At 36.9% G+C, this 27,619-nt stretch overlaps 1 protein-coding gene across 1 annotated transcript in view; it reads right to left on the bottom strand.

The window, feature by feature from the left end:
- The window catches only part of ANGPT1 (angiopoietin 1), a 169,486-nt gene that overhangs the window by 56,690 nt on the left and 85,177 nt on the right, over positions 1 to 27,619 (bottom strand). The window contains exons 4-5 of the mRNA XM_074577677.1: positions 20,843 to 21,075; positions 4,794 to 4,921 (exon numbers count right to left, since the gene is read on the bottom strand). Of these exons, the coding sequence (XP_074433778.1) occupies positions 4,794 to 4,921; positions 20,843 to 21,075 (361 nt within the window). The remainder of the gene's footprint in view (positions 1 to 4,793; positions 4,922 to 20,842; positions 21,076 to 27,619) is intronic.

The raw sequence follows: 27,619 nt of genomic DNA on the forward strand, positions 1-27,619 counted from the left end.
TGAATCCACTGCCAATTTTTAAAGCATTAAATCCTCAACTGTATTAACTACTCATTTTAAAGACACGCACAAACAAACAATGGGGTTTTCATACTAAAATATAATAAAATACCTGTAAAAAGACTTTGATGTTTTCTGAATAATATAGTAAATTAAAAGAGAAAACTGCACAGTCAAAGAAAGATTTACAGCAGCACGTTAGTCACTAGCCATCATTGTGTGGTCTGGCAGTTTCCACGGTGGTAGACACAAACACCTGCCGTATTAACAGCAGTGCCAAGCTGATTATAGATGTTCATTGTGCATAGCTCTAGCCAACAAATGTCCTGGACTGGCTTCTGTCCCAGACAAGGTCAAGGCACTCAGCCATTAAACACCTTTAAACATGTTCTGATATTTAACCCTCTACCAGAAAAGAAATGGATGAAGAAAAGTGACTTTGAATTTGTATGAATCTTTAGATTCTGAGTTTTTTTGTCAATAAACATGAACTGGCAATGCGCACTTGCAGCCCAAAAGGCCAACCATATCCCGGGCTGCATCAAAAGAAGTGTGGTCAGCAGGTCGAGGGAGGTCATTCTGCCCCTCTGCTCCACTCTTGTGAGAGCCCACCTGGAGTACTGCATCCAGCTCTGGAATCCTCAGCACAAGAAGGACGTGGACCTGCTGGAGTGATTCCAGAGTAGGGCCACGAGGATGATCAGAGGGCTGGAGCAGCTCTCCTATGTAGACAGGTTGAGAGAGCTGGAAAAGAGAAAGCTCCGGGAAGACCTTATAGCAGCCTTCCAGTACCTGAAGGGGGCCTACAAGAAAGCTGGACTGGGACTTTTTACAAGGACATGTAGTGATAGAGCAGGAGGTAATGGCTTCAAACTGCAAAAGGGTAGATTTAGATTAGGTATCAGGAAGAAATTTTTCACTATGAGGGTGGTGAGGCACTGGAACAGGTTGTCCAGCGAAGTTGTGGATGCCCCATCTCTGGAAGTGTTCAAGACCAGGCTGGATGGGGCTTTGAGCAACCAGATCTAGTGGGAGGTGTCTGTGCCCTTGTCAGGGGTGTGGGAACTAGATGATCTTTAAGGTTCCTCCCAACCTAAACCATTCTATGTATCTATGAAAATAACCTGATTTAGACTAAAAGAGCATCCAAAGCATTGCACTATTGCCCTTCCTTACATACATGGGTAAAAATACTCAAGCTACTAAGAGGCATATATGAGATTATTTATAAATATTTTAGCTTTATGGATGACATTATTATAAACTTCATCATAATCATTTAGAGATCAGCCCAATTTTAAAGTAAACAAAAGGAGGGGGATTACCACGTACTGCATTTTAAGTGCATTTACACTAAGATCTCACAAGTCTACATTGTTGGCATGGAGCAACAAGCTCAAGATCAGGCACTTGAGATTCAGGGAATGAGTACCTGCTGTACAGAAACCAAGCCTGAAGGTAACCATGTGGGGACAGCAGCCTCTACAGTATATGGAGCTAGCATACATTTAGTGGGTTAAAATTCTGGCAGATATGCTCAGAGAGACCATCGACACCAATTTGGTACGAAGTCCACAGGCAGAATGCAAAGCAGGAGTGGAGGCTGCATTTGTGGCAATAATGGCAATTGCTTTTGCAGAGCCATAAAGACCCAGATACATAGACCCCATTAGCAATTAATAACATTATCTTTTCAGTGTGGCACAGCCAGAAGTTGGTGGAAGTCATGACTGTGGTGGCATAAGAGGAGAGAGTAAGAAAGTCCAATACATTGATCCAAGGGGAGATACAGAGGTTCTGAGAGCACTCAGACCAGTCTTCCCGGCCTACTTCAGCTCCTGAAGTTGACATTGTTCCTTCAGCTCCACAATGGCGACAACCTCACTCCCACTGCTCCTCTGGTCATCAGCAGCCTCTGCTTCCCCTCTAGCTGATCCCATCTCTGTAGGAGGCTGAGAGGACTCTTCTTGCTTTTGCTCTCACTATGGCCCAGGGACAATCATCTGTCAACACCATCAGGTATTGCACACACATACCTCAAAGTAAGCCAATTAATTAGCTTAATACTTCAAGACTGTCTTTTTCTCTTCCAATCTCAAAACCATGGAATATTATTAAGACCCTTTTAAACAGAAATGAATCACTAATTTTTGATGCAGGGTTGGAAGACTGATGAACTGAACTAATGAACTATTGAAGCTAGAAACATGAAAGAAAAATTGCAATCTAAATATGTAAGCATATAAAAATGAGGCATATAAATGGTATGGAGCTGTAACCATGGAGGATACTTTTCTATGAATATATGATGGTAAAACCGCAAAAAACTAGAACTAACAGTTACATTTGTATATATGACAAAGGGATATTTTCTATTGAATGTCAGGATTCTAGTAAGTATTCCTTAGGAAATATAAAATGAAATTAAGGTATATTTTTGTGACCTGAAGTATAAAATTTCTATAAATGAGACAGTTGCCCGTTGCTGCAAGTATTACAAAAGGTAACAATATATTAGAATTGTAGAACCTTCATGGTTGGAAAGGACCTTTGAGATCATAGAGTCCAACCAAACAACCTACAATCTCTGCCACTAGAGCATGCCCTGAAGCGCCACATCTAGACGTTTCTTAAACAGCTCTAGGGATGGTGACTCAACCACCTCCCTGGGCAGGCTGTTCCAGTGCCTGACCACTCCTTCAGTAAAGTAATTCTTCCTAATATCTAATCTAAACCTCCCCTGCCGCAACTTCAGACCATTTCCTCTGGTCCTGTCATGATTCACTTGGGAGAAGAGGCCAACACCCACCTTCCTACAACATCCTTTCAGGCAGTTGTAGGGGGCAATGAGGTCTGTAGAGGGCAATGAGGTCTACATATTAGGCCTCTTAAGACACGTGAGAGTTGTGTGTTGCATTGTGGTAATCCAGATAACTAAGCTGGCTTTAAACAAGTGGGTATCTCTCCATGGAGTACTTATCAGGATATTACTTTGTGTCCCAGAGCAATCTAACTGTGTCAATGTGGTGCTACCTCTGGGCTAATTAGTCCTGGCAGTGCTGCATTGATGTGATTTTGAAGCTATCTGAGCTGGAACTAGTTCAGCTTTCTCTGCACAGCACTACCTTGCAGACTGTTAACACGACCTCAATGTCTGAAAAAACATCTGTTAAAGCAATCACACTCCTCACGTCCCTGGGATCAGGTCTTGCTTTGTTATCGCTAGGGCATAACAGAAACAGGTGGTAGCAGAAACGCCCTCAACACTCTCCCTCTCCTCCTCCCCTGCCACCAACTTTCGTGCTAAAACATCTGATACCAGCTGAGTTTTGCTGCCTGTATTGATTGATCACAGTGTCTGCAAAGAGGGATATAGCAGAAACACAGAGTGGCTTCCATAGTGTCACTGTCCTCGTACTACCAGTAAAGTGGGTTTAAGGTAAATATACTAGAAGCATCAGTGGCACAGCACTTTCTGGTAACCATTGTTTTTCATTGTAACCCAGCTTCTGGGGATGGTTTATGAACTTTAATAAGGCTAAGAAAAGCCACTGACAATTTGTACATGCAATTTGGACTTTGGTGTTATATCTCTGGTTTGAATTGAACAGCTTCTACAGAACTGCTTTTATTGTTCTGGTCCTGTTCAGTATTGCTTAATGGTGTCTATGCATTTTATGTCATGGCAATCATTTTTCCATTCACATTCACCAGAGTTATATTGCCCATTACCTACCGCGCGCTCCCACCCCAATTCTACTCATGCTTTAATGAACTTTACTTCCTTAGAAGACTATAACCTGTTGACATCTACAGGCTTCCAAAGGCCTCTAATAAAACCAAATTCAGTTTAGAAATACGTTTTACATATCTCAGGATCATTATAAAATGACTATAGACAATAACATCAGTAATATTTGTTATTGCCTTTTTCTGTTTGCAGAATGATTTTACTGCAGTAAGAATAAATTCTCCAGACACGTGGTTCCCTCCCTCCCGTTTTCCCACTTTCTGGACATCACTGTATTTTCCTCTCCCAGGTAATCAGCTCTTAACCATGTTGGGGTCTGCTCCCAACAGTGTCCTGTCAGGGACAGCCAGCATTCCTCCACGTATACATTAGGCTTAAGTTATTCTCGCATGTTCCTAGCTTCAAGTGATTCAGGTACCTTAACACCAAAAGCCTTACAAAAATCAGTCTCCTACAGGCTAATGTTTGATTTTCATAAAAAAACACCTCCCTAAGATCTTTTTTGAGAATAACGGGACTATACATGCTTTCAAACAGTCCAAATATTCACCATATTGTGTTCTTTACAGCCAAAAATCCCCTTCTCTGCTCCTTACAAAAGAAACAGGATTTTTGTAAACCTCTATCTTTAAAAATTACTCATTCTACCATTTCTTTCCCCGTGCTACCAGATAATTCTCCCATCAGCTTCCTCATTATTACACTTCACTAATTTTCTTCTAAACTTCATTGCAGATTTATTTGCAGTTACAGTCTTATTCAACTGAACTTGCCAAGTGGGAGGAAGTGAGTCAACTATTGAATGTCTGTTGCAACTTAGGAAGGATTCTCTGTCAGTGAGAAAGAGGAATGTCTGGAATAATACAGTTTATCATTTTCTTCACTGTGTTGTATTTTATTCAAGACTGAATACAGTCCAGGTTGTTTATACCAGTACAATATTTTGCAGAACGAGAACGTCAATAAAGGCTTCAAATGCTCTTTTAAGGCCAGAGCAACATCATATTATCAAATAAGAACATAAAACAAATAGCCACTTTACCTTTTTAGGATCTGACACATTGTTAATATAAATAGTGTAGACTCCACTTTTGTTAAAACCAGACTGGTATACATCTGCACAGTCTCTAAAAGGCTTTTCTTCCTCCTTTTTTGCATTCTTTAGTAAAACTGCAAAACAAAAAACCACAATAATATAAGTTACAACATCAATCTCAAGCAATTCTGTATCAGTGAAGTCCACTTTTGCACATTGTATTCCTTTCAAACATACACAGTAATAAGAGTGCTCTGGTCCTTACACAGTTAGGGCATTTGGTAAATTCTACTAAAGACAGTATGAAACTTTCAGACAGATGGCAGAGGCGGCACCAGCAAAAGTCAGTCATGATGCAAATAGCTTAACAGAGCATCCTGTCTACCAGGAGGTGAACACAGCACATTCCTTCTAACTGCAAAGGTCTGTGCAGCTGCAGGTGTTGCCCCTGACTCAAGATGCATCTGGGATATGCCCCAGAGATGCACATGGAGGTGGACAAGCTTGTTCGGTGTTGTGATCTGGGACAGATGCTCACCTAAGACAGCAACACAGAACCCCAGAAGAAAAGAGCTTGTGCCCGCCCTCCACCAGTACTGTCTTTTGAGCAGCCTAGGGGCTTGGGACAAGGGAGGTGTTTGCTTAAGCTGATTTTTTTGGTAAAGAATTATTTCATGATTTTCATATCTACATACATAAAAGTTGCTAAATATGATTACTGGAAAAAAGAAGAAAAATCAATGCTGCTGAAGTCAGTTTGTTAGAGTCATGATTTACTGAATTTATTTTTGGCTCAGAACAGGAAAACAATTAATGTTAGAACACCAGTGCAGGTCTTGATCCTATAGATTGCAGACAGATCACATACATGAGCCTGGGTTGAGAAATCAGGAGGGCGAGATGTTTGAGGATCCCAGTCTTGAACAACCAGGAGACTCCCAGTCTTGAACAACCAGGAGACTCCCTGTAGAAGGATTAACATCTGAGAGCGTTCCTTCACTTTCGCGAACAAAAGTAGCGTGACCCCACACGTTACTGAAGGATATGACTTCATTCCAACAACACATACTTTAAGCACATCAGTATTCCCATGGAGATCCATCAGACTGCTCAGATTCTTAAAGTTAAACATGTCCTTAAGTGCTGTGCAGGGCCTGGGCCAGCACTTCATTAATCCCTACAATAAGGAAACAATATTTAAGTCCTCCAGACATATTCTTCGTCTGGTGACAGACACATCTTTTTAATTTTTGGCTTGAAAATATGAGTTATAGGTACAAAAGGGACTATGCCTTATTCACTCTCAGTGAAGTGGCCTGTGTTGCAAAGCTGGTGCTTAACAACAATGGTGTGTAAAAAAGCAACGGCCTTGCATGACATGTGGGAATATCCATGCCATAAGACAGTATGTAATAATGCCAAGGCTTTGTAGACTGATATACTATCTCCCCTTTGAACAATTCAAAGGAGTATTTTAGGATGGCAAATTCCTGCCAGATCAATTGGCATTAATACCAATGGGGAAACTGAGGAAGAGAAAGGTTAGATGTTTTACCTCAGTGATTTTGTGAAAAGGTGAAAATAGAAAAATAGTGAGAAATCCAGTTCTGCACTGTAAGACTATCCTGCTCTCCAAGTAGGCATTTTACACACGTCATATTCTTTTTTCCCTTTTATGTGTTTTATTTTTTCTTTTAAAGTCTGATTTTAACAACCCCCCCTCACTTCTCCTTTTCCATATATTTGCTGCATATTTATTATTTTTATCCAATACCATCAATAAAACCTTGTTCATATACTTGCATATGGACTTCAATTGGAAAATCAATGGCTCTGAAACTTGGCCATATTTGGAAAATGTAGTGCAGGCACTGCAGTAGATGACACATTTCCCAGTGAGATGGGAGGGAATGAGGTCCTCAGCAAGGTACACATCAACAGTGCAATATCAAAGGTGCCATTTTTTAGATAACACATAGAACTAAGGCCTTCACAATTTGTGTTAATTAAATGTTTCATGGTACTTTCCTGTAAGCAGACGGTGTTAGTATCAGTGGCCAAAGTCCAACTTGAATAATTACTTGGGGCTGGAGCCAAAGCCTAGAGGAGTTAAAGCAAAGCCTCTCATTGATTTCAGGGGGCTTTAGACTAGATCCATTCTTCCTGGCCTGAATTTCTCTAATACTGTTGTTTCAACTGCAGACATCAGTCTCTCTTGTCTAAAAAATGTATTTAGTTGTGCAGAGGCACATTTCCTTGAGTCTTAAAGTACCTATATTTTAATATCTATGTGTAGAGAAATTATTTTACCGCTATTTAACCATTATACACACATTGAAAATTACTTGGAAGCAACTACTTAAGAGTCATTCAAGGAAATCTGAATTTGGTTCCTTTTTAAATGAAAGTTACACAAAAATAATCATGAGTATATCCTAAAGTCCATATTATTTAAATTTTAAATAAGGAAAGATTTTAATTTCAGAGTAATTAGAATAATTTTCAAAGGAGATGGATCTTTAGGAAGCATACTTAGAAATAATTTTTTTCCTCATTCTTAAAGCCTAGAAAAAAACACAATAAAACTGCTGTTGATGTAAGAGATGAAGGACAGAGAGATACCATAGAATGCCCTGTTCCTTCCATCTCAGTCTCAGAGAGCTGAAATACCTGAGATCACAGACAGCAGATGTGTTAATTTCCTATGGACTAAGCAACCCAATACCCTTCTTTTGCAGCAGTGGGTTTTATTCAGTGAATCACTGCAGCCAGGAGAAGATGGCTTTCCTTGGGTGCCTCTCGTCCCTCCCTCAGGAGCTGGTGCTTCCACTGGAAGGAAAGCTCAGCACCTTGTGAAGGAGCTGAACTATTGCAGATTGCAGCACAGTATATTAAGCATGACCAGCACAGAGTTCAGTTTCTTCTTAATACATCAGACTGTAATTTACAAGAACAGCCCAAAGTTATCAGAAAATTAATACTCAGGAATGTTACTGGTAATGTTCTTTTAGAGTAAAATATGTTTTTTCTAAGGTTTCCTGTTGTTTTTCTAACTTAATATTCCATACAATTTCCAAACCACTTCTACCTACTATAGCTCCAGACTGTTTTTTCTATAACATTACATAGACCTTGAATCCTTTATACATCAAGTGAAGTTCCTGAATGTTGCATTGGCTCACATAGGGTAGATGTCTAAATAAATTTTTAAAAAAGTAACAAGGTGCAAATAAAGTAGTTCTAAAACAAAATTTGTAGCCATTTCTTTGCTTTGTTCAGCTTCAAGATCTTAATTGACTTTAAACAGATTTCTAATGTTAGTTTAGCTATTTTCAAATACAATGCTTATGCCAAAGTTTTATGTACCTGAAGAAAAGGATAAGTCTATGATGTCAAGCAAAATAATATTATCATTTTTTAAACCTGAATGCTTAGCCAAAATTTGGAGCCCTGGAGGGTTCTTTTGATTGCCTTTTCTGGATGAATAAACTGGTGATGAAGTCATGCTCCTTTGAAGCAATGATGCCTATGTGGAACGTCCTGCCTTCCTGAACAGAAGGAGAATTAACAAGAAAATTAAGTTCTTGTTTCACTGCACTTCTGAAAGTCTTTTGGTTAATTTTCAGCCCAATAACTTTTTCCTTGGGCTATGCTACCTGTGTTTCCCTACTTGATGAATTATTTCTGTCAGTTATCAGTCTTTCGGTTGTTTCTTTGCTTCGATGCCCTGGATGTTTGAGTCCAGGCAATAGAGCAGTTACCATCCATAACTGTTCAGAGATCTATCAGATGGCTGCTCCCATGTAGAGGCAACAGCCCTGGCAGTGCAACTGCTCTGCGGCCCCATGGAGGAACAGAAACACAAATCCAAAGGTTGGAGCCTCTTCAGTCCCCTTAGAAAGGGTTCCTAGAGCTTGCAAGTGAGAGACCTTGGACATGTAGGACCTTTTCTCAAAGCAATGGCCAGGGAAATCCCTTAACTGATTGTTAGTTGTGTGTGCCTCTGGGTAGGGTGAGACTACTTTTCTGCTATCAGTCATGAAAATGTCAATAGTAAATGAGTCTATTAGTTTCTAACAGCTATCACAAATGAAGGATGCCTGCTTATCTGTCCAGGTTTAAAGACACTACTAAGAATAAAGAGCTTATGAAATATTTGGTAACCTAAAGTTCTCCTCTAGGAATATGAAATTTAAAACACAGAATATTTATCTTTTATTCTTAGATCTATGAAAATTGTCTAATATAATTTGTACTAGAAAAAATATTTTTTATAAAAAATATACTTGATTTTTTAAATTGAGATTTCTGGCTGTTTTTGAGAAAATGAATTGGGTATCTCCTTGCTTTTCAAGTCCCCATCAGATATTTGGTGAATGACTAGTGCAGTTTGTCTGTAAGCAATAAAGAATGTTAAACTGCAGTTCATGATGTTGACTGAATCAATAAAATCACATTCATATTTACTAAATTATTTAAGATCTGTACTGCCATATTTGTGAAATCATTTGAGACTGAGTTAATCACTAGCGTCTTACGTCTTTTAGTGATACTGCCAGCAAATGGAAGGCAGCTGTTGGTTTCTTTGCATGGTGGTGACTTATTTGGACAGATATGCAGAGATTTCTGTAGCATCTTAGTGAATTATTATATTTTCATTGTTTTAATGTTTTATTTACATGAATCTAATTTTCTTATAGGACTTGATAATCACTATACATACCAAAATACATTAAAAAAAATTCTTCGTGCTTTCGAAGCCAGGAAGGAAAAGACTCTCCCCATATCTTATTGGCAGACAGAAATGACCTAAATTTTAGCTGCTCTATCAAAAGCATCTGAGGTGAAAATTTATGCCCCCAGATGAGCAGCTTCTAAAAAATCCAAAAGGAGAAGTTTGTAAATTGACGGCTTTTACCTACAGCTGTAGAATTCCAGGACAGGGTCATTCAAGGACTACCAAATGGCAGTTTCTGTCTAGACCCAGACTACAAATAAATTTTGCCTTGATCTTGTCATGGTTCCAGACACATGGTGGGGAATCCTACATTTCTATGAAACGCTGTCTCTCTGACCTCTTTTCCAGCCATTTGGGTGCAGCTGCTGTGCACCACCACAGTTCCAGTTATAATGGCAAATAGGGCCTGGCTCACAAAGAATCAAATCAGAAACAGTTTGCTAATGTTATCAAAAGGATGTCAGTCAAACAACCCCAGCGAGAAGGCCTGGAACACGGCCCATACATGTATATATGTTCCCAGACTTAGCAGCGGGAACCACAAACAGATCTGACAGGGAAAGGGTGAAGATTATTTTTGTTTTGAGGAGGAAAAATACGCAGAGTTACAGCCACTCAGTTTTTGCTGATTTAGAGCCAGAGGTATAGTCTGTTGTTTCAGTGGCCTGGTCTTGCCTATACCACCCTCCACTTGCGAAAAAACATTAAACTGCAACCTAATAGCTGGCTGTGTTGTGCAACTGTTCCCTGCAACAAGACAACCCTGTGACAATACATTTGTGCCACAAATATTACACAAACCAACCACAGGGAAAGCACAAACCTGGAGGTGGCCTTCAAGTCAGATATGCTCTCCGGATAACCACAGTGTTGATTACAAACTAAAATGATAGCCATGTAAGAGCACACTTGTGTCCCTCTCAAAATGGACTTGAAAAGTGCATTTTCTGGATTCTAGTGTGTTCAGGTACTTAACGCATACTATGTGTTTTTCCTCTCCAAAAATTATTGCTGGATTATTAAAGCTACCACTGTCAACCAATATAGCCAATGTGAAAAAGAATTAGAAAGCTACAATCCATTGAGAGGTGTGAAATAAAAAAAACAGTGCAGTTACTTATTATTGATAAAACATCAGGAACTTTTTATGCATCTAGCTAGTTAAATAAAAGTCTCAAATGTGAACTTACACACACTTAGTACCCAATTCTAAATTATTATAAAGACAAACTACCACTACCTGATTCAAAACTTTCTCCAGTGTCAAATTTATTTACTCCAGTATTAATACTATGTTGTATTTTCATCTCTACAAAGTCTGAATATCATCTTAAAAGAAAGGGAGGGGCATATTACTATGAAAGCCCCTTCTGGATGTCTTGGAGTCCAGCTGTATTCTCAGATAAGTCACTGTTTGCTCATGCTTGTGTACACATGCTTGTTTATTAGGGAGGTGAGAGAAAGTTTAGGAATGGAGTTTGGACATATATTTTCCTTCCAGCAAACTATACATTCACCAAAATGCTTTTCAAAGTAATATTTCTTTGTGAGATTGCTCTGAATCTAACAAAAAGAGCTGGCCAAAGGCAAGTTGGAAAAAAATTTCATTTTGACATACTGGAATAAAATATTTCTGTTCTGGGAACTATTCTTCGTAATCAAGTTTATAGATTATAAATTCGCAGATTCTAGTTTATAAAACTTTATGGTCAAGGCTCTGATTAATCCCAAATGAAGCTAGGAGAGTGGCTGTACCAGGTTACATTGCCACTCCAGCCTCTCCAGTGTCCCATTTCCAGCATCAGAGGCCTAGAAGCCATCAGGCTTCTCCACCAGACTTGATCTTTTAACCTTCACAGCTCTTCTGCTTTCTTCTTTGCTTGTGTCCTCATAATTACTTATTTTCTCCTTATTTGCTTTTCTCTTTAGGCCTTTCCCTCTCCAGGAGGATCCTAAGGTTTTACAAGGGCTGGCCTAACACCTGGCCCAAAAAAAGAGTCTTCAGTGAGAACAGATGTCCAAAGCAGATGACTGGAGAACAGCAGAAGAGCAGGCAAGCATATCCAGGAATTTACAGCATAGGCGCTTCCTCTGCCAGATATAATATCTGTATATTTAATAGGCTTTAAAAGAATTTTCTTCCATGAATTTATCCAGTTGCTTTTTTGAAGCCATATGAATTTTAATCATTCCCACTGTCCCATACCGAGGAGCTCCATACACGTACCATGTGAAGGACAATCTCGCATTGTTAGCTTTTAACCACTGTATTTCAGCTGGTGACCCTTCATTCATAGCTGAAAGTGTCAGTAACTCTGCATCCATGCTCTACAAGCCACCTACAATTTTCACTGCATTCTCCGTTATCTTTTACACTGCCTGAATTATCTCTGATATGCTTAATGAATGCTTTTTTACATCTTTGATCATCTGTCTTTTTTGCTTTTCCAATCTTTTTCTTTTTTTTTTTGAGATGTGTTGTACAATATTTTATACCATATTTGAGCATATCATGAATTATACTGTGGCACAATTTTTTCCAATTTCCTTTCTGTTCCTTTGTAACAATTTATAAAGTACTACTTTCATTTCCATCATTAATAGGCAACTAGCACCTCCTGTGACTTTCATTCAAGACTGCCTTGGGACCTTACCTTGAATTTACATGGGCATTTTAGAACATGGGACAAAACAGAAGTCTAGAATTCTTTCCTTGGGCATGCTCATCTGCTGAATGATTAGAATGGAAAATGCTGGCCTTCATTTAAGTACTCAGAGTTTATGGCAGCATAAATATATATATACACACACACATATTTTTAGTGTTTAAAGAAGAACTTAGTCATAACCCAAAATGCAAGGCAATGGCAGGGTGTCACTTAAAGGAGCAGTGCTGCTCTTCCCATTTCTGTTGGCTGTGGACTGTCTCCACAGGCACCGAATGAATCAGCTAATAGATCTGCCAAAAAGTGGTTTGGTTTGGTGGGAGGGGGGAAGAGGAGAGGCAGGCCGGGGGTGTTGGTTTGTTTGCTTGTTTGTTTTGTTGTTTGCTTGTTTCTTTGTTTTACAGGTTTATTATTCCGCTGGAGCAGCTCAATGATCTGATTAATCCTGTGACCCTACAATCACTAGGCTGGGTGGAGAAGTGGAAGGATTTTGTTTCCAAGGAGCAATGACAAGCAAAAATAGCCCCTTCACCATCAACCCCTAGGCCTTCATGGCTGCATGCATACCACTCACTGAATGTGGGCAGCCTGAATAGATGTGCAAACCTCTCTTAAGTACAAACCAATGTAACTACCAGGCCATGCTGAAATGCAGTTAGAAGAGCTACAACGATTCTACCAGCCTAGGAACTAGTCCAGTCCCAGATTCATCAGGAACACTACAGTTCATTACATACAAGAATTTTGGATCCATATTTTTAAGGTGGGAAGGAAAGAGAAAAGGTGTAGCCAATTAGGTGCCTCACATTAACATTAACAGAAATGTTTTAGCAACTAACAGAATATTACTTTTCCCTCCCACACAGTCTTTAAGACCCTGAAGTAAGAAAGCCAAACAATTGCATAGGAAGAGCACTCAAGCTATCCAACTACTTATTAAATAAATCATTTGAAACAGAATTTCCCTCCTATGGTGCTGCAGGAATTGACTCCGTCTTGGAAAATGATGTTAATGTAGTGAGCTTTCACCCTCTCTGGGGCATAATTATTTACTACCTAATAAATTACCAAAAGTTATCAAGTTTGTTTCCCAATAAATCCAGCCTTAGTGACTGGTAACAATAATACTTCGATTCACTGTGCATTTGAAAGACATCACTTAGGAATACCACAAAGTGGTCCTCATTAGTGAGCTGAAATAGCATGCCTTATGGCCCATTTACAAAGAGATAAAGACACTTAATTATCCAGCTGCAAATATAGTTCCTTAATAGTTTCTGTTTGAGACAGCAATTTTGTGAGTAACCAGCCATTCACTGAGAGATGAGAACTAAAGAAGTCTTTCACAAACTGCTACAAGTGAGATTAAACCACTGGCTTTGTTTAATAGTCTAGTGTCCATATTTCTTTAATTGATTTATGTTTTTCCACACAGGCACCCTAATGTGCATTTAGTGTTTCCAGCTGAAGAATGGTATGCATACAAAGAAATTTTTCACTAACAAGCCATCTGGGTGACACCGGCAGTGTTGTTAGTTGTTTTATATATGCTGATATCCCCTGTGATATCTTTGGTGTGAGTGAATAATACCATCTTCACAAAGCAGAGTGAGGAGGGATTTGGCAATGACATATAATCCATGAATGAGGGTGGGGAATTGATTTCAATATTAACAATGAAGAATTTAAATGTAAAAATAGGTACTTAAAGTATTCATTTTTCAGTACTAATAAATATTGACCTCCTGCTGTGGCCCTCAACACATTAGAAGAGTTTAAGTATTTTCCCACTGACATAAATTTCAAATGCTGCACATTCAAATTGACTTATTTCAGTATTGAATCTCTATTAAACCAAAGTCTGGCTTGATCCTAGCTAATAAACTTTGTTGCATTTTATTATACAAGTAAAACTTGGAAATTAAGGTATCCTTGCCTGAGCAAGTTATGAAAATACTTTTATTTTTAAATCATGATGATTTAGAATTAATATTGTTATTTAGTTAGTTTCAGAAAACAAGAATATAAAATTAATCTGTCCTAATGTAGATACTAATCATATAAATAGCAGCACTAATACAGACCCCTCTTCTGTGACAGTAAGTGCAAAATTAAGATTCAATTTTTTCCCAGCTTTCAAAAAGTGGAAAGCATCTTTATAATAGTGAGTTTTGTGAATTGCTGGTGGGACGTTTTCTGATAGTGATCTTCTGATGTCTTTTTAAACTAAAGGTGTTCTTGTTACTGCATTAAGACATCTTAAAAAATGAAACTACTTGCTCATAAAATCTCTAAAGCAGGAGGAAGTAGAGAGAAAGTCAGCAAATGGATTTTTTTTGCATTCTCAGACATACTTACTGCGAACCTTAGCTGAAGCTATTTGCTTTGACACCTTTGGGGATCAAAGTAGGACTTCATGACAGAATAAGTGTGGAACACCAGATGGCTTTGGTGCATTAAATGAGGTTTTGTTTAAATCTCTGGTATGGTCACTCCAACTTTGTCAAGCCTATGTATTTTAATTAGTTCTTAATTAATATTAAGAGAAATAACCTTAATAAAAAAAATTGGAATTCATACGTGAAAAACATCAAGTTTTGTTATTACATTGTAGTATGTTACAACACACTGCTAATAAAAATGCAATTTCACATATAGGAAAAAAATATCTGTCACTATTTATGCATTCTTTTCTTATAACCATATTTCAAGCACACTGCTGATCCACCTCAGACCTACAGCTTGTTGTCTAAGTTGGTCAGAAACTTCTGGGCATCTAGCAAAACTCTTATTTTGTTTGCTTCTATGCTACAGAAGAAAAATAATGAAGTGACTGATATGCCACAGTGAGGAGGTTTCTGCCTCACTAGTTACGTCTCATCATGTTGAAAAAAACCTTAGCAATGTCAAGGTTGAGGTACAAAGAAGAGGCAAGTGCTTAAAGAATGAAAAGATATTGTTAGGGAAATGGTACCAGACAAAGCATACTATCACCTCAAAATATATCTCAGATGAGTACCAATACTATTCTTTCTGTGCAGGGAAGAAAAATGACCAAGAACTGTATCATACAAGCTTACTCTTCTACACTGCTCGCTGAAGTGTATTACATTTAAATATCCTCATAATTGTTTTCCAATACTTGGCTGAGTCAATATAATATAGAAAAGTTATCTTGCTGAACACAGTCCAACACACCTGAATCTGTTATTCTGTCCCGGGATTCCCACTGGGATTTATTTTTTTTTTAAATACTAGCTTGTATTATATAAGGTGTCTTTGAAGTCTTTCTAATGAAGTAGGCCAGCGTTACTGCTGAAGTAATTCTGCTTATGTCAATGGAGTTTCCCCTGGGCCTGTAACCTTCAGGTCATTTCTTTGAAGTTCTCATTCTATTCTTACTCTATTCACTTCAACATAAACTTTAACATAACAACAACTGTGGTCTAAGAAGTGGAATAGATTACTAAGTGTTTAATGTTTTGAATAAATTAATTGCTATGCCTTTTAAAAGCATAAATTCCATTAAAATAAATTTTTGGACATATTTACTTCTTCTATATAATTTTCTGAAATATGAAAAATACCCATAACCCAGGAGATTTGTACCTTTTCAGAAATGCCAGACTCACTAACCACATTATTTACTTCATGAATTCAATAGGCACTTCTGGGGAGGTAAATTCCTAGCATATATGTGTATTATTTTGAGAATTAAGCTTAGCTTCTTGTCAGCATTCAAGAGGAAGCTAATGCTTCATTTCTCTCCTACTAGGAGGTCACAAAACCAGACATTCATGACAAAACTTTCTCTACTGTTCCATTAGTCCTCTGAAGTGTACAAGTTTAGATCAAATGTATTAACAAGGTATGTTGTTGCACAGTCTGAAAGACAACATAAAAAACAGTAAAAGTAAAATAAGTTTATGGTTAAATATCCTATCCCATTGAATTTTTACATTCCCTCATGTTGTGGGTAGGAGTAGTTGGGCAGGTATCCTAAGTTATGCAAATTAATGTTAACACTATAGACACTCTACATCTATTTTCTTCTACTGGAAAAAAAAAAGGACAATGTATTTGAAAATACATGTGACTTTTGACTGGGCACATTTTTGATGTTTGGCTTGAAAAATAATTTCCCACTGGAGCAATACACAACCAATACAAATACTTTAAAGAAAACAATAATCACAAAATTTTTGATGACCTTTGCAAGGAATGATGTGATCTCTATCTGACTCTTATCTCTTACAGGTGAAGGACTTCTACAGCCCTGGAGATAGTCATGCAAGATGTCTATTGTGATGAATTAAGCCTTCACCTCAATATTTCTATTTGTCTTTTATTGGGGAAAAGTGAAAGTTTCCGGCATTCATCTATATTTTGATAGATTCAGAGATTACTTAATCTTTAAGAAGTTACTTTAAACTTTCACCATAGTGAACTAGTGTCTGAAAGCGCTTCTTTTTTAGAAATTCAATTTTAGAAATTTATTGGCAGCTGCTGCCAAGATTGTTGCCCTTGCCTAAAAAATACATAAACAATGTGACAAATCTGTTTAGGCATAGACACGGGCCAAAATGGAGACACGTGAGTCCCCATAGTATCCTGAATATATTTGACTCTCTGTAGGCTTTGTGACCTATTAGAGTGTCTATTTTAGGGATTACATGCAACTGGAATCCTGGAGTCGCTCACACTGGGACAGAGGTGGGTGGTATTTTGGAGACCAAACTCACAAACAATTCCAAGTTTTACAGGTGGCCCCTGTCCCAAAACTGGTCTGTACCAAAACTGACACTGAAAGTGGGATCTGGATTTTTTATTTAGGTCCATCTATATTTTAAAAAAATTATCCTTTGTGTGTCTTTTACTTTTTTTCTCTCTTCCTCATTTGCCTTTATATCCTTCAGAAACTCTCTGAAAGTTTGTCTAGCCATGGTGGAAGTACCAAAGCAGATTTCTTAGGGTTGCCATCCAGTACTAGAGACTATGTTTGCTAAGCTTCTCAGAGTGTAAAACTAAACAAAAGCAGTTTCTGTTCAGCAGTGTATCTCTACACTGTTCAGCTATATTATTCACAGGCTCCCAGCAGGCAAACTTCTGAAAGTTTCCCAACTTATTTACATTAATCTAAAAATAAATCTTCTGATATGATTATGTCATTACTGGAGGAAATTTATCTCATGTTTTGTAATCAAAAGACAATAGTTATCACCAGCTTGGTTTCAGATTAAGTTTTTTAGCTGTATTATTATTATTTTATAAAAAATAGTTTTTAAATTACTAATTTCAGTTTCAGAAATTGGAAAATCCTGAATACTATGATTTATTTAAGGAAAAACATAATTTTCCCATCTGTGACTTATCCTGGGTGAGATCTTTAAGTTTCTTGATACTGAAAATAGTTTTTTAAAATATATAAAGATACATGTAACAAAATATATCTACTTACATTTTTAATTTATGGTTGAAAATCCAACAAAGGTACTTAAAACCATTCTCAAAATACCACAGGGTTTAGACTTTTCAATTCCTTTCAACTCTTGTGTTCATTCTTAGGAAGTTACTCATCTTTGACACTCTGGCTTTCTAGACTTGATGCCTTGCTTAGGTTGTGCTTCCTTTCAAAGATGAATGTACCTAGTTAAAAGCCTGAAGTTTTTAAGGGGACCCATCCTTTGCTAGCTCTTCAGCTTTCTAATAATTCAAAAGTATTTATCAATCTCAATGACATCTAGCAAACTTTACTTCGCTTAATCAAGTATGATCTTTTATCAATGGAGAATATCTCTCTACCATTAGTTATTTTGTACTCTTCCACAACAGCATCCCACGCACCACCTTTCCCATCTAATAGTTCTCTATGTTAGAGCTCTCTTTCCTCATATGGAATTCATTCCAGGTTTCTAATTATTTCCATTGTCCTATTTTTCTCTGGATTATTTCCATTTCTGCTATATCCCTTATGAAATTAAATGACTGAGGTTTACCAAAGTATAAGATAGAAGTGGTGTCGCTGATTTATATATCACATTTTGTTATTCTCTATCTCCAAACAAACACCAGTTTTCACAGAGTATTTTATGTTTTGAACATTAATGTACACATAAAGACTTGTGTAAGACTATCTAAACTTTATATTTTTGTGTGAATTTAGACTAGCTCCAGTTGTACTTCCCAGTGTGCATACTCTTCCATCTTCAACATATATTTGCACAGACTGAAGCTGGTATTATTTTTTGGTACAACCAAATGCTTTAGTATTCAGTCTTCATTAGAATGCTCTTGTGCTCCAGAATAATATTATTATTTTAACTTAAGCTGTCTGGCTCCTTTTTCAGCTGTGAATGCACTTACCAAAAATGTTGGTTAGCTAGCCTTAAACACACAGTAAGTGGAAATATTTCTGCAATTATTTCTCTTTATATTATTCTCTTAAAATAAAAAAAGGTATCCAAGGAAAATTCCGAACATAGTAATACATAAAAGGTCCAAAATCAAGAGTCTGAGTTAGGCTATTAAAATTATATTTAGGCATTTAGCTGTGAAGAGCATCTTTTGTTTCCACAGTTCCTCAGATGTAAAAAAAAATACTGCTGAAAATTCAGGTTTTCAGGCACCTGAATTTGTAACCAGGAGCCCAATTTTAAACATTCACTTCTGTAATCCTCACTCAAAGTTTTTATAAGAAACAGCCGAGGAAAATAAGTTTAGGAAAAATGTTGGTTTGTTTGTGTTTGTTTTTTCTTTGAATCAAATTAAAAATTATTAGAAAATCTGTTTGTAACCTTAAGAAGAACTTGCAGTATATCTCTGTAGGAGAATAACATATCTTTCATTTTGATATTAATTTTAAAGTACTCCTGAGCTCTGTTAGAACACTCTGAACACAGCTTTGCCAGGTTTCTTTGCCAAAAGACCATAAAACATAATAAAGGATTTGCATTGCATCACAATGTTTCTCTACTGATATGAGAACAGCCTACTATGAAGGATGTTATTTAATTCAAAATGCTGGGGAACAGCATAACAGAATAAGCAGAAGGGAACATTTAGAATGAACATGAGGGGGAAAAAAAGTTTTTTTAAAAAAACGTAGTCTATCAACACTGGCCCAAGCATGCAACACTTCCAAAGGAAGAGATGTAATCCTCGTCACTGGAGCAGTTCAGATTTAAGCCACACAAGTTGCATGGGAATATATAGCAGAGAGCAAACCCACACTGCCTCGAGCTGAATAGTTTGAATGATCTAATATGTCCTTCGGCCTCTTGAACAGAGTATTGAATAACAATGCAGGTGACAAAGTTTTGACTAGGGGGGATGGGGCTGTTTGGGGGATTTGTTTGGTTTTTTGCTTTTTGTTTTTCAGATAATATATGGCACTTAGAGCTCTAGAATTACAATAAGCAAATATGCTGGGCTCTTAGGACTGCTGGTACTTAACCTCGCATAGACCTCTTTCATCCATGCTTCCACACTCACTGAATGACTATCACAGTTCACACATCTACAGCTTCTCTCTAAGTTTACCCTGTACCCTTTCTCAGAAGGGTTTTGATGGCTTCTTCCCAGATGGATATTATTTTCTTTCCTCAACTTTATTTTCACCAGTATTTTTAACCCTCTTCATGCCATACCAGGCACAGCTGTTAATCCCCTTGTTATTCTTAGCTTTTGCCTTTTCTTTTATATTCTCCCTTACTTTTCTTCTTCCCTCTCTTCTGTATGACTTTGCTTTGTTTTCCATAGGTACTAATTTGTTCTTTCCAGTGTCTCATTTCCATCTTTTACAGTGGTCTCCATTCACCTATCCCCCTTGACCAGTTCTGATGAAAGGAATTTATTTCCAGAGACATTTTGCAGTGTCTTTAGCATTTGAAAATTGAAATCCTACCTGAATTTCTTTCTCAGTCTCTGTAAGAAACCTGTTTACAACGAAAGGCAGACTAGAGAATTGTCCTAGAGTCAACCCCTTTTAAAAGATCTTATTTCTGTCGGTTTTGTTTGTAGTATGCCTAATGCACCCAGAAAAAATAACAAACAAAATCCAGCAAGGAAGAAGGAAGAAAAATGATCCCTTAATATAAATAAAATCTCATTCAAGAGAAAAGATTAATCTTTTGGATGTCTACAGCACCATAAGTGCCTACATCCAAGTTCATCAACTTTATAACCCATATATATGTATAAAGTTTCGGGTTACTTTCCTTCATTTAGTACCCTGTTCTCTCCAATGATTGTAAAGGAAGTCTAGAGTAAATTAGATATCGGTATCTACAAAGTTAACATCCAAGGTTGGTTAGATTACTCCCAGCAGAAAGAGAATGATGCTCAGAGGAACAAATCAGTATTGCTAACGTGAAGTCAATGGAATTATGGCCTACATCAGTTATGGCCAAGGTATAACAACTCAATGATATTAAATTAAAAAAATCAAAACGAGCCATTAGTACAAGGGTCAGCCTCAGCACTGTCTGAATCTTATTTGATTTGTGGGTTCTAATCAGCTCTTTTGTCCTCAATTATAACGTCCTTTTCTTTCTTAGAATAAGCTCATTAAGTTCTGCCTTTCCAAAAATTCAGGACTTACTTCAGAAGAAATTTCCTAGTACTTCTAATGTTTCATAATGCTACTTGCTTACCTCCTTCCTTGGAACAGAGGGTGATCAGAGTGTGAACTGTATCCATCAATTCAAGCTGCTGTTTCTGCAGGACACTGTTATTACTTGTTGCCTTGTTTAACTGCTTCTCTAGTTCCTGGATTATGTAACTTTGTCGTGTGACCAAGCTTTGTAGGTTCTCTTTTTCTTCCTTCAAAGTGTCCAGCTCTTCTTTATGCCTTTCTTCCATTTCTAAAATTCTGTGCTCTAGCAAACTAAAATGAAATAGAGCAGTTAGTAGATATTATTTCATGCCAACATATTTATTAATACAGAAAACAGAACTATTCTTTTTTTCACCATAGAATTCAGTACATAAATCGTTTATTCTAAAAATGTCACATCTACTAATTCAGTCCGTTGATTTCCTCTATCAAGCGGCCAAATATAACTGCTCTCTAAGGTTCCATTTTGTGATCATTTGCATTCTGTAGTGCTTAGAGTAAATTGCACAGAACTGCATATCTAGTTGTCACACCCATCCAAGTGCACAAGCATAGGGCCCGCAACACATTTGTATATAGAAGTTCAGGCAGAAAAGCCTAAGGTAGGCAAAGGAGGGAGAAGAGCAGGCTGTTGAAGAGGACATCATTAGCAGTATGCAGGGGTCAGTATGACAAGAGACAAAAATCAGGGGTAAACCAAGGAAGAGTTTGTGAAGGGCCTTACCACTGAATGGAAAATAAACATTAGGAACTATGGAATACCATCAAGGGCTAGGGAACCCACAATAAAAGCTCCATTTGATGTGATCTTTGAAGCTGGGAAAGGAATTGTGCACCAGATGAGTGGTATCTGCTTTCACATTAAGAATAGTACCGTTTCCCCAAAAGATGAATCAGAAGTTTGCATTTTAATATACGGTTCCCTTGTTTTCCTTGAGTCCACATAGGTATTCCACCCCCCATGCCTTTGTGGTTCCACAAAAGTCTCCTCAGAAAACTGTTGGCCATCATACTATGCGACACACTTACATAATTTTTTATAAATAATACTACACATGTATGGAAACACTTTCTCCTGACTAGTATTCTTTTTCAAGTACTCTCTCTGTCCTGAGTCAGAAGTGTACAATTTACAAAGATCAAAGGCATGTCAGATTACATCTAGAGGCATAGAGGAGTTGTAGACATAAAGGACAGCTAATATCTGTCAACAGTAAACAAGAACTTTTTCCAGGCCAGTGCTTTGATGCTGTGGTGGGAGTTTAACAGAAAGATTTTATTAATATTAGATAAAGAAATTAATTCAATCCCTCTGCTACTTTCTGTTCAGTAATTCTACTGTATACGCCAAAAGAGGTGTTTCTCATGCCCATAAACCAAATGATGGTTACAAACTTGCCAACAAACTGCTTCCTGTTCAAATCAGTCTTAGGCTTTATTTATTTGCACTCTCCCCCCACCTTTGTTTTTACTTCTGGATAATAGATCAGTGGCAAAATGCCTGCATAATTTCAGGTCATTTAACCTAACTGAAGAATGTAATTAAATCCATATGGAGTTGTTTCTAGTAGATATCACAGGGCCTTAATATGAGCTGTTACAAATGATAACAACACAAAGATTAAATTCAGGCCCCGGATTTTCTGTACAAGCTAGAGTAACTTAAAGCTCTTTTTTTTTTTTTAAATAAAAGAAACCAAGCAGCAAATCTCTTTCTGAAATATCATAAAAGTGGGAGATCCAAAAATACTGAAGAAAATATACTTTGTAATATCAACATATCTAGTTCTGTGAAAACCAGAAGGATCTGAGTAAGAGAGAGGAAAAAGAAAAGATGGGACAGGAAAACACTTTTTCGTGGGCCCACAAATGATATCTCATTCTAAAAGGCTCATTAATTAGTAATGAAAGCATAACAAGATTCAGTGGACTGGAATCAGATGATAGAAAGTTTCAATCTGAAACAAAGTATGGATTTTGAAGCCAAAGACAATAAATTATTTTAACACCTTATCAGACCTGTAGCTGAGTTTTTCATCACTTGAACTCTAACATTAAACACAATGCCCTTATGTTCTACACTCATCAGGATTTTTTTGAGAATATTTATGTGGAAGTCTTTGAGTTTTGTTATGCAGAAGGTCAGACTAATCAGTTTGGTTAGGCAGAATAGGTTGAAATGTTCTGATGGAAGTGGTTTTGCTCATAAAATGCAGTTCAACAAAATTAAAAAACGTTCTATGTGACTTTTATCAGCTCTGTCCACTTCATAATGGAAATTATTGAAATGTTCATTTTGAATCTAGATTTTAACTTTTCTGATAGACTGTAAGTTATATCAATGCACTTTGGAAAGGAACTAGGTGGGCCCCAGGCGCAGTTTGTGATAGAATGTGTGTTAGGTGTGACCACATCCAAGTCTGACATCTTACAGTCCACTGAAAATGTTGTGTATTATCAGTGTAAGAGAAGATGCTATTTCTGAAGCCAGAATAATGCTTTATAGTTAAATGGTAAGTAAAGACAAAAACAGTTCCCTTTGTTCATATCCTAGTACAGTACAGGACATTTCCTTAATTCCTCAACATCCTATCTGCATGTCCACATCTAAATGATTTCCATATCTGAATGGTTTCATGTAAAAGAAGAAGCCTTTGACAGCCACGATTTGTGCACTGCATTATTTGTTTCCCACCATAGCCTAAAACCATAGTGAATGAACCCATGGTGATGACAGTCTTATTTGTAGCAACACTGGCCATGTCAAGCAAGAAGGAAGAATGTTTAGAGCTTCCCAGTTTGGCATCTACAGACACAGACAACAAGCAGATGTTTTACGGCTTTAGTAATAATACATCCTAATACTTCTGAGTAATGTGTCAACAACATGTGGTAGAAAGATGGGAGTGTCACAGCACTTGGTTTCTTTACATTTTTCTATGTAGATTAAAAGTTCTGTTATTTTAAACTGCAAAACTAAGCTATTTTAAGGAATGCATATGCATTTATGCAATGATCTTTCTATTTCCATAAATCCACAACAGCGAAGAATAAGTCCTGAGGATAAGACCACTCCCTGTATTCCTGGGAGAAATCCAAAACATTCGTTATGTTTTACTAAGAATCAATGAGAAATCTTTGGTCAAAGTTACAAATGAACAAAAGCAAAAACTTCACATAGATCGGGGATATCTGCACTGGCCTATTCCAAAAGGAAGAAATCCTTAAACAGCATGAGAAAAGCTGCTTTTATGTCCTTTGACTCCCATGTGGCCAAAATTTTTCATTTGTATTGTTACATTCATACTGATTATAGCTCCTTTAAATAAAAAAAAAAAAAGGTGCTGGAAACTTTATAAAAAAATGTTGAAACATACTGAAACCAATTACAAATGTATTTAGATTTTTTAACAGTTGCGAGACCACTCCATCTCTTCTCTGTTTTTTCCTTGTGACATCAGACAATTTCTAATAGAAAACTACCATGAAGAAATAACTTTGCTAAGTGCTTGGTAAAGATATTGTCTCAATTTTTTAAAGAGGCACTGTGAAAATAGAGTTAAAATGAAAATATTTCTACTGGTTTTCGTTAATGACTATTGCTGACATAAAACATTAAAGAAAACTAAAAGGTGGCACTGTCTATACCAATTAATCCAACAATCTGTAAAGGTAAACTGAAATTGTTATAGAAAATTGTTTTATAAAACTTTCCAGTTAAATGTTATGGTCATTATGTAATGACTGGCTCTTTTTTACAGTAAGTTCACTGTATACGTTTCCTATATATTTTAAATTCCTATACATTTCCTATATGTTTGAAAACATTACTGACCTAGACAGATGAAGCAGTCATGGGAACTACAATGCTCACAATAAAAATAAATCACCATTCACTACAAGCATCATGTATATACATATATATACACACACACCCATGCACCTACATGTGGTTTCTGTAATTTTATCCTTCAGTCTGGGGAAACAAATCAGGCATTTTGGGAACAGAATGCAGTTGTGAAGAAATAAATGTTGTTAATATGGATAAGTAACAATATTATCCATTGCGCAATGACTCTTTGGAGTCATTAGCTAGAAGATAATTAAATTAAAAACTAACACATACAACCCCCAAACCCAGACAAATGTAATTTTCCTAAAGGTTAACCACGTTTCAATGTCTAACCTACTGATCTTGGTGAGGCTAGGAATCTATTTTCAACCATACAAATGATGTGTTAACTTTGTCAGGAAATAAGCCGGTGGGACGCCTTGATGCAACTGTGCTGTGTCCAGCTGATTCAGAAAAAGCCCTCTGATAACGCTGCAGAGGGTAGAAGGCCCATACAGCAGTCAAAGAATGAATTCCAGTGAAAGCTGCTGTCATTTTGAAAGGTGATGAAGTAGAACATATAGAAAGCACTCTAGTAGCTCTCTGGGGAGGAAGGAAAGTCTGGTTTAGACAATCTGCCTTATAAGGTAGGTAGTTTATTCACTAATCCATTCCAGACCATGGCAGTTTAAGAGATTTTTTTTTTTAATCTTTGTTTTCGGAGGCCTCAGTTTAGACATCTGAGAACAGGATATAAACCAGATTTTAGAGATGGACATCTTTTACATTAAAATAATCCTCTAAAAATCTGGATTTATTAAAAATACAGATAAACCCATTTATTTTGTTGAGCTATTCAACAAATAAAAAGAAGTAACATCACACTAGAAAAAACTTGTTTGGTTATAAACATGTGGCTTTATTGTATTATGTACATATGGGAAGAGAAACAGGTAGAGGATTTAAATGCATACTTCTGAGTGCAAGAATGGTATTTCCTCATTGAGATAGCTTCTTTGTACTTGCTTTTACATCAGTGAATTTTTCCCTGTGTTGTTAGGTGCTGATCACTCATATTTTGTTGGTTTGATATTGTCTGATCAGTTTAAGGAAATATAAAAAAATACATAGCCCCATATTTCTCAAGACCAATAAAGTAATTGGTCACTCAGCATCACTAAGCCTATTTTTTACACCAGTGACAAGATATTGCCATTGAAATTCCCAAAGTGAAGTGAAAAATCTGGATTTATCTTTTTAGTATATGCCAAACCTGCAAATAGACATACTGTGTTTCCTCACCTTTCACACAGTCAGATGGAAATTCAAGAATCATTCCTGAGTCCTTGCCTTTCATAGAGTTCTTGTACTGAATGTGTTATTCTAGTTTGATTGTCTGCAAATGCAAACTGGATTTTATGTTTAAATTTCACTTCCACTATTTATTGCCGGAAGATCCAGAATTCCATTATATTTTTCCTCATTTGTTTCATTTGCATAAATAAAAAGTTGTTTTCACACTTACATATTGAAACAAAAGGCACACAATAAGTTAAATGCAGCTGGTACACTCTGGGGAAAAAAAAAAGGGGGGGGCTCATAAAATCACTTAAGCAGGGAAATCTTTCAAGAATAAATCAAAATAGTTTTTAGAAAGCTCTTGTGGGAGAAAAAATGGCAATGGAAGAAACCACCATTTACATTATAGTGGGTGGGAACCCACAAAACTAAATTATTTATGGCATGAGAGCACTCAATAGAAACATGATTCTGGGGCAAATGTGACTCTACTTATGCCATGGAATATCTTTCACTTCAGTGGGATAAAAAGAAGAAAATTGGCCACTCTTCCCAGCAGAGGCAGGAAGTAAAGAGAAAAGCCAAGAATAGACATATTTCTAGTCTAAAGAACATGCATTGGTCCCCTGTTGATGTGCAGTGTTCATTTTATTTAAGGATAATATACAAGTTACTGTAGTACATCAGTGCTCAGTTATTACTATAAGATTTTGCATTACTTTCATCCAAAATCCAGTTCTTTGAATGCGATTAAGATTGTTATTTTTATTTTATTTAGAGGAAATTTTAGCACAGAGAAAGAAATTATCTGCCTACAGCACACCATTTGTTTTGATTATTTTTGTGATGACAATAGTTCCTACACTTGTTTCCACTGTGGTTTATACCTACTGCAAAAGAAAGGCCCTTTCCAAATAAAGTTTACAGTCCACATAGAGAAAACTCCTTTTGTCTGCATTGCCTATTTCATTGATGCGTAAGTGATATGACAGGGATGAAGATATTTTGAATGCAATCAAATATGGAATATTGTTCTGATAGACAATCTATACGTACTTTTTAAAGTTAAGCAAGCTAAAACGGGTCCAGAAACCTAGTATCTGCTGAGATCACCAAGATTTGTCCCATAGTGAACCTGATACACACATAATTGATTTCAGGATCAGGACCTAGGAGGCTGAGATTATGGAGCTTTTTGTTAGGAGCAGATGATCATACAGAGATAATGATCCATATTTTAGTGTAATCATAACACTGCCCTCTCCCTAATTTTACCCCTCCCAAGGAGAGGGTAACAGAACCTGGATAGTGTATGCCAGGTTCTTACTTCATTAAAGGATGAAATTCCTTGTGATTTTTCATTTATCCACATAAAACTGTACTTCTGAGAGAAACAATTGGGTATAAAACGTGCTTTTTAACATACCCCTCCTTTTTTCCAAAAAAATCAAGGCAGACCATTTTGACATGTCACAGACCATTTCATCATAACGTCAGACAAGTCAAAGGTCAACTTAAGCAAGACTTATTTGTTTACTGACATGAAGGCTTTACACCCTGACACATTGCTAAAATAAATAAATAAAATAAGATTGTTAAGTACACAAGACTCTGTGTCTTGAGCAGCCAATAAAATTTTGTTACGAACCAGATTGCAGCAGATAAAAATGCAAGTATTTATAT

The sequence above is a fragment of the Larus michahellis genome, chromosome 2 (genome assembly GCF_964199755.1).
Source record: "Larus michahellis chromosome 2, bLarMic1.1, whole genome shotgun sequence".
NCBI lineage: Eukaryota > Metazoa > Chordata > Aves > Charadriiformes > Laridae > Larus > Larus michahellis.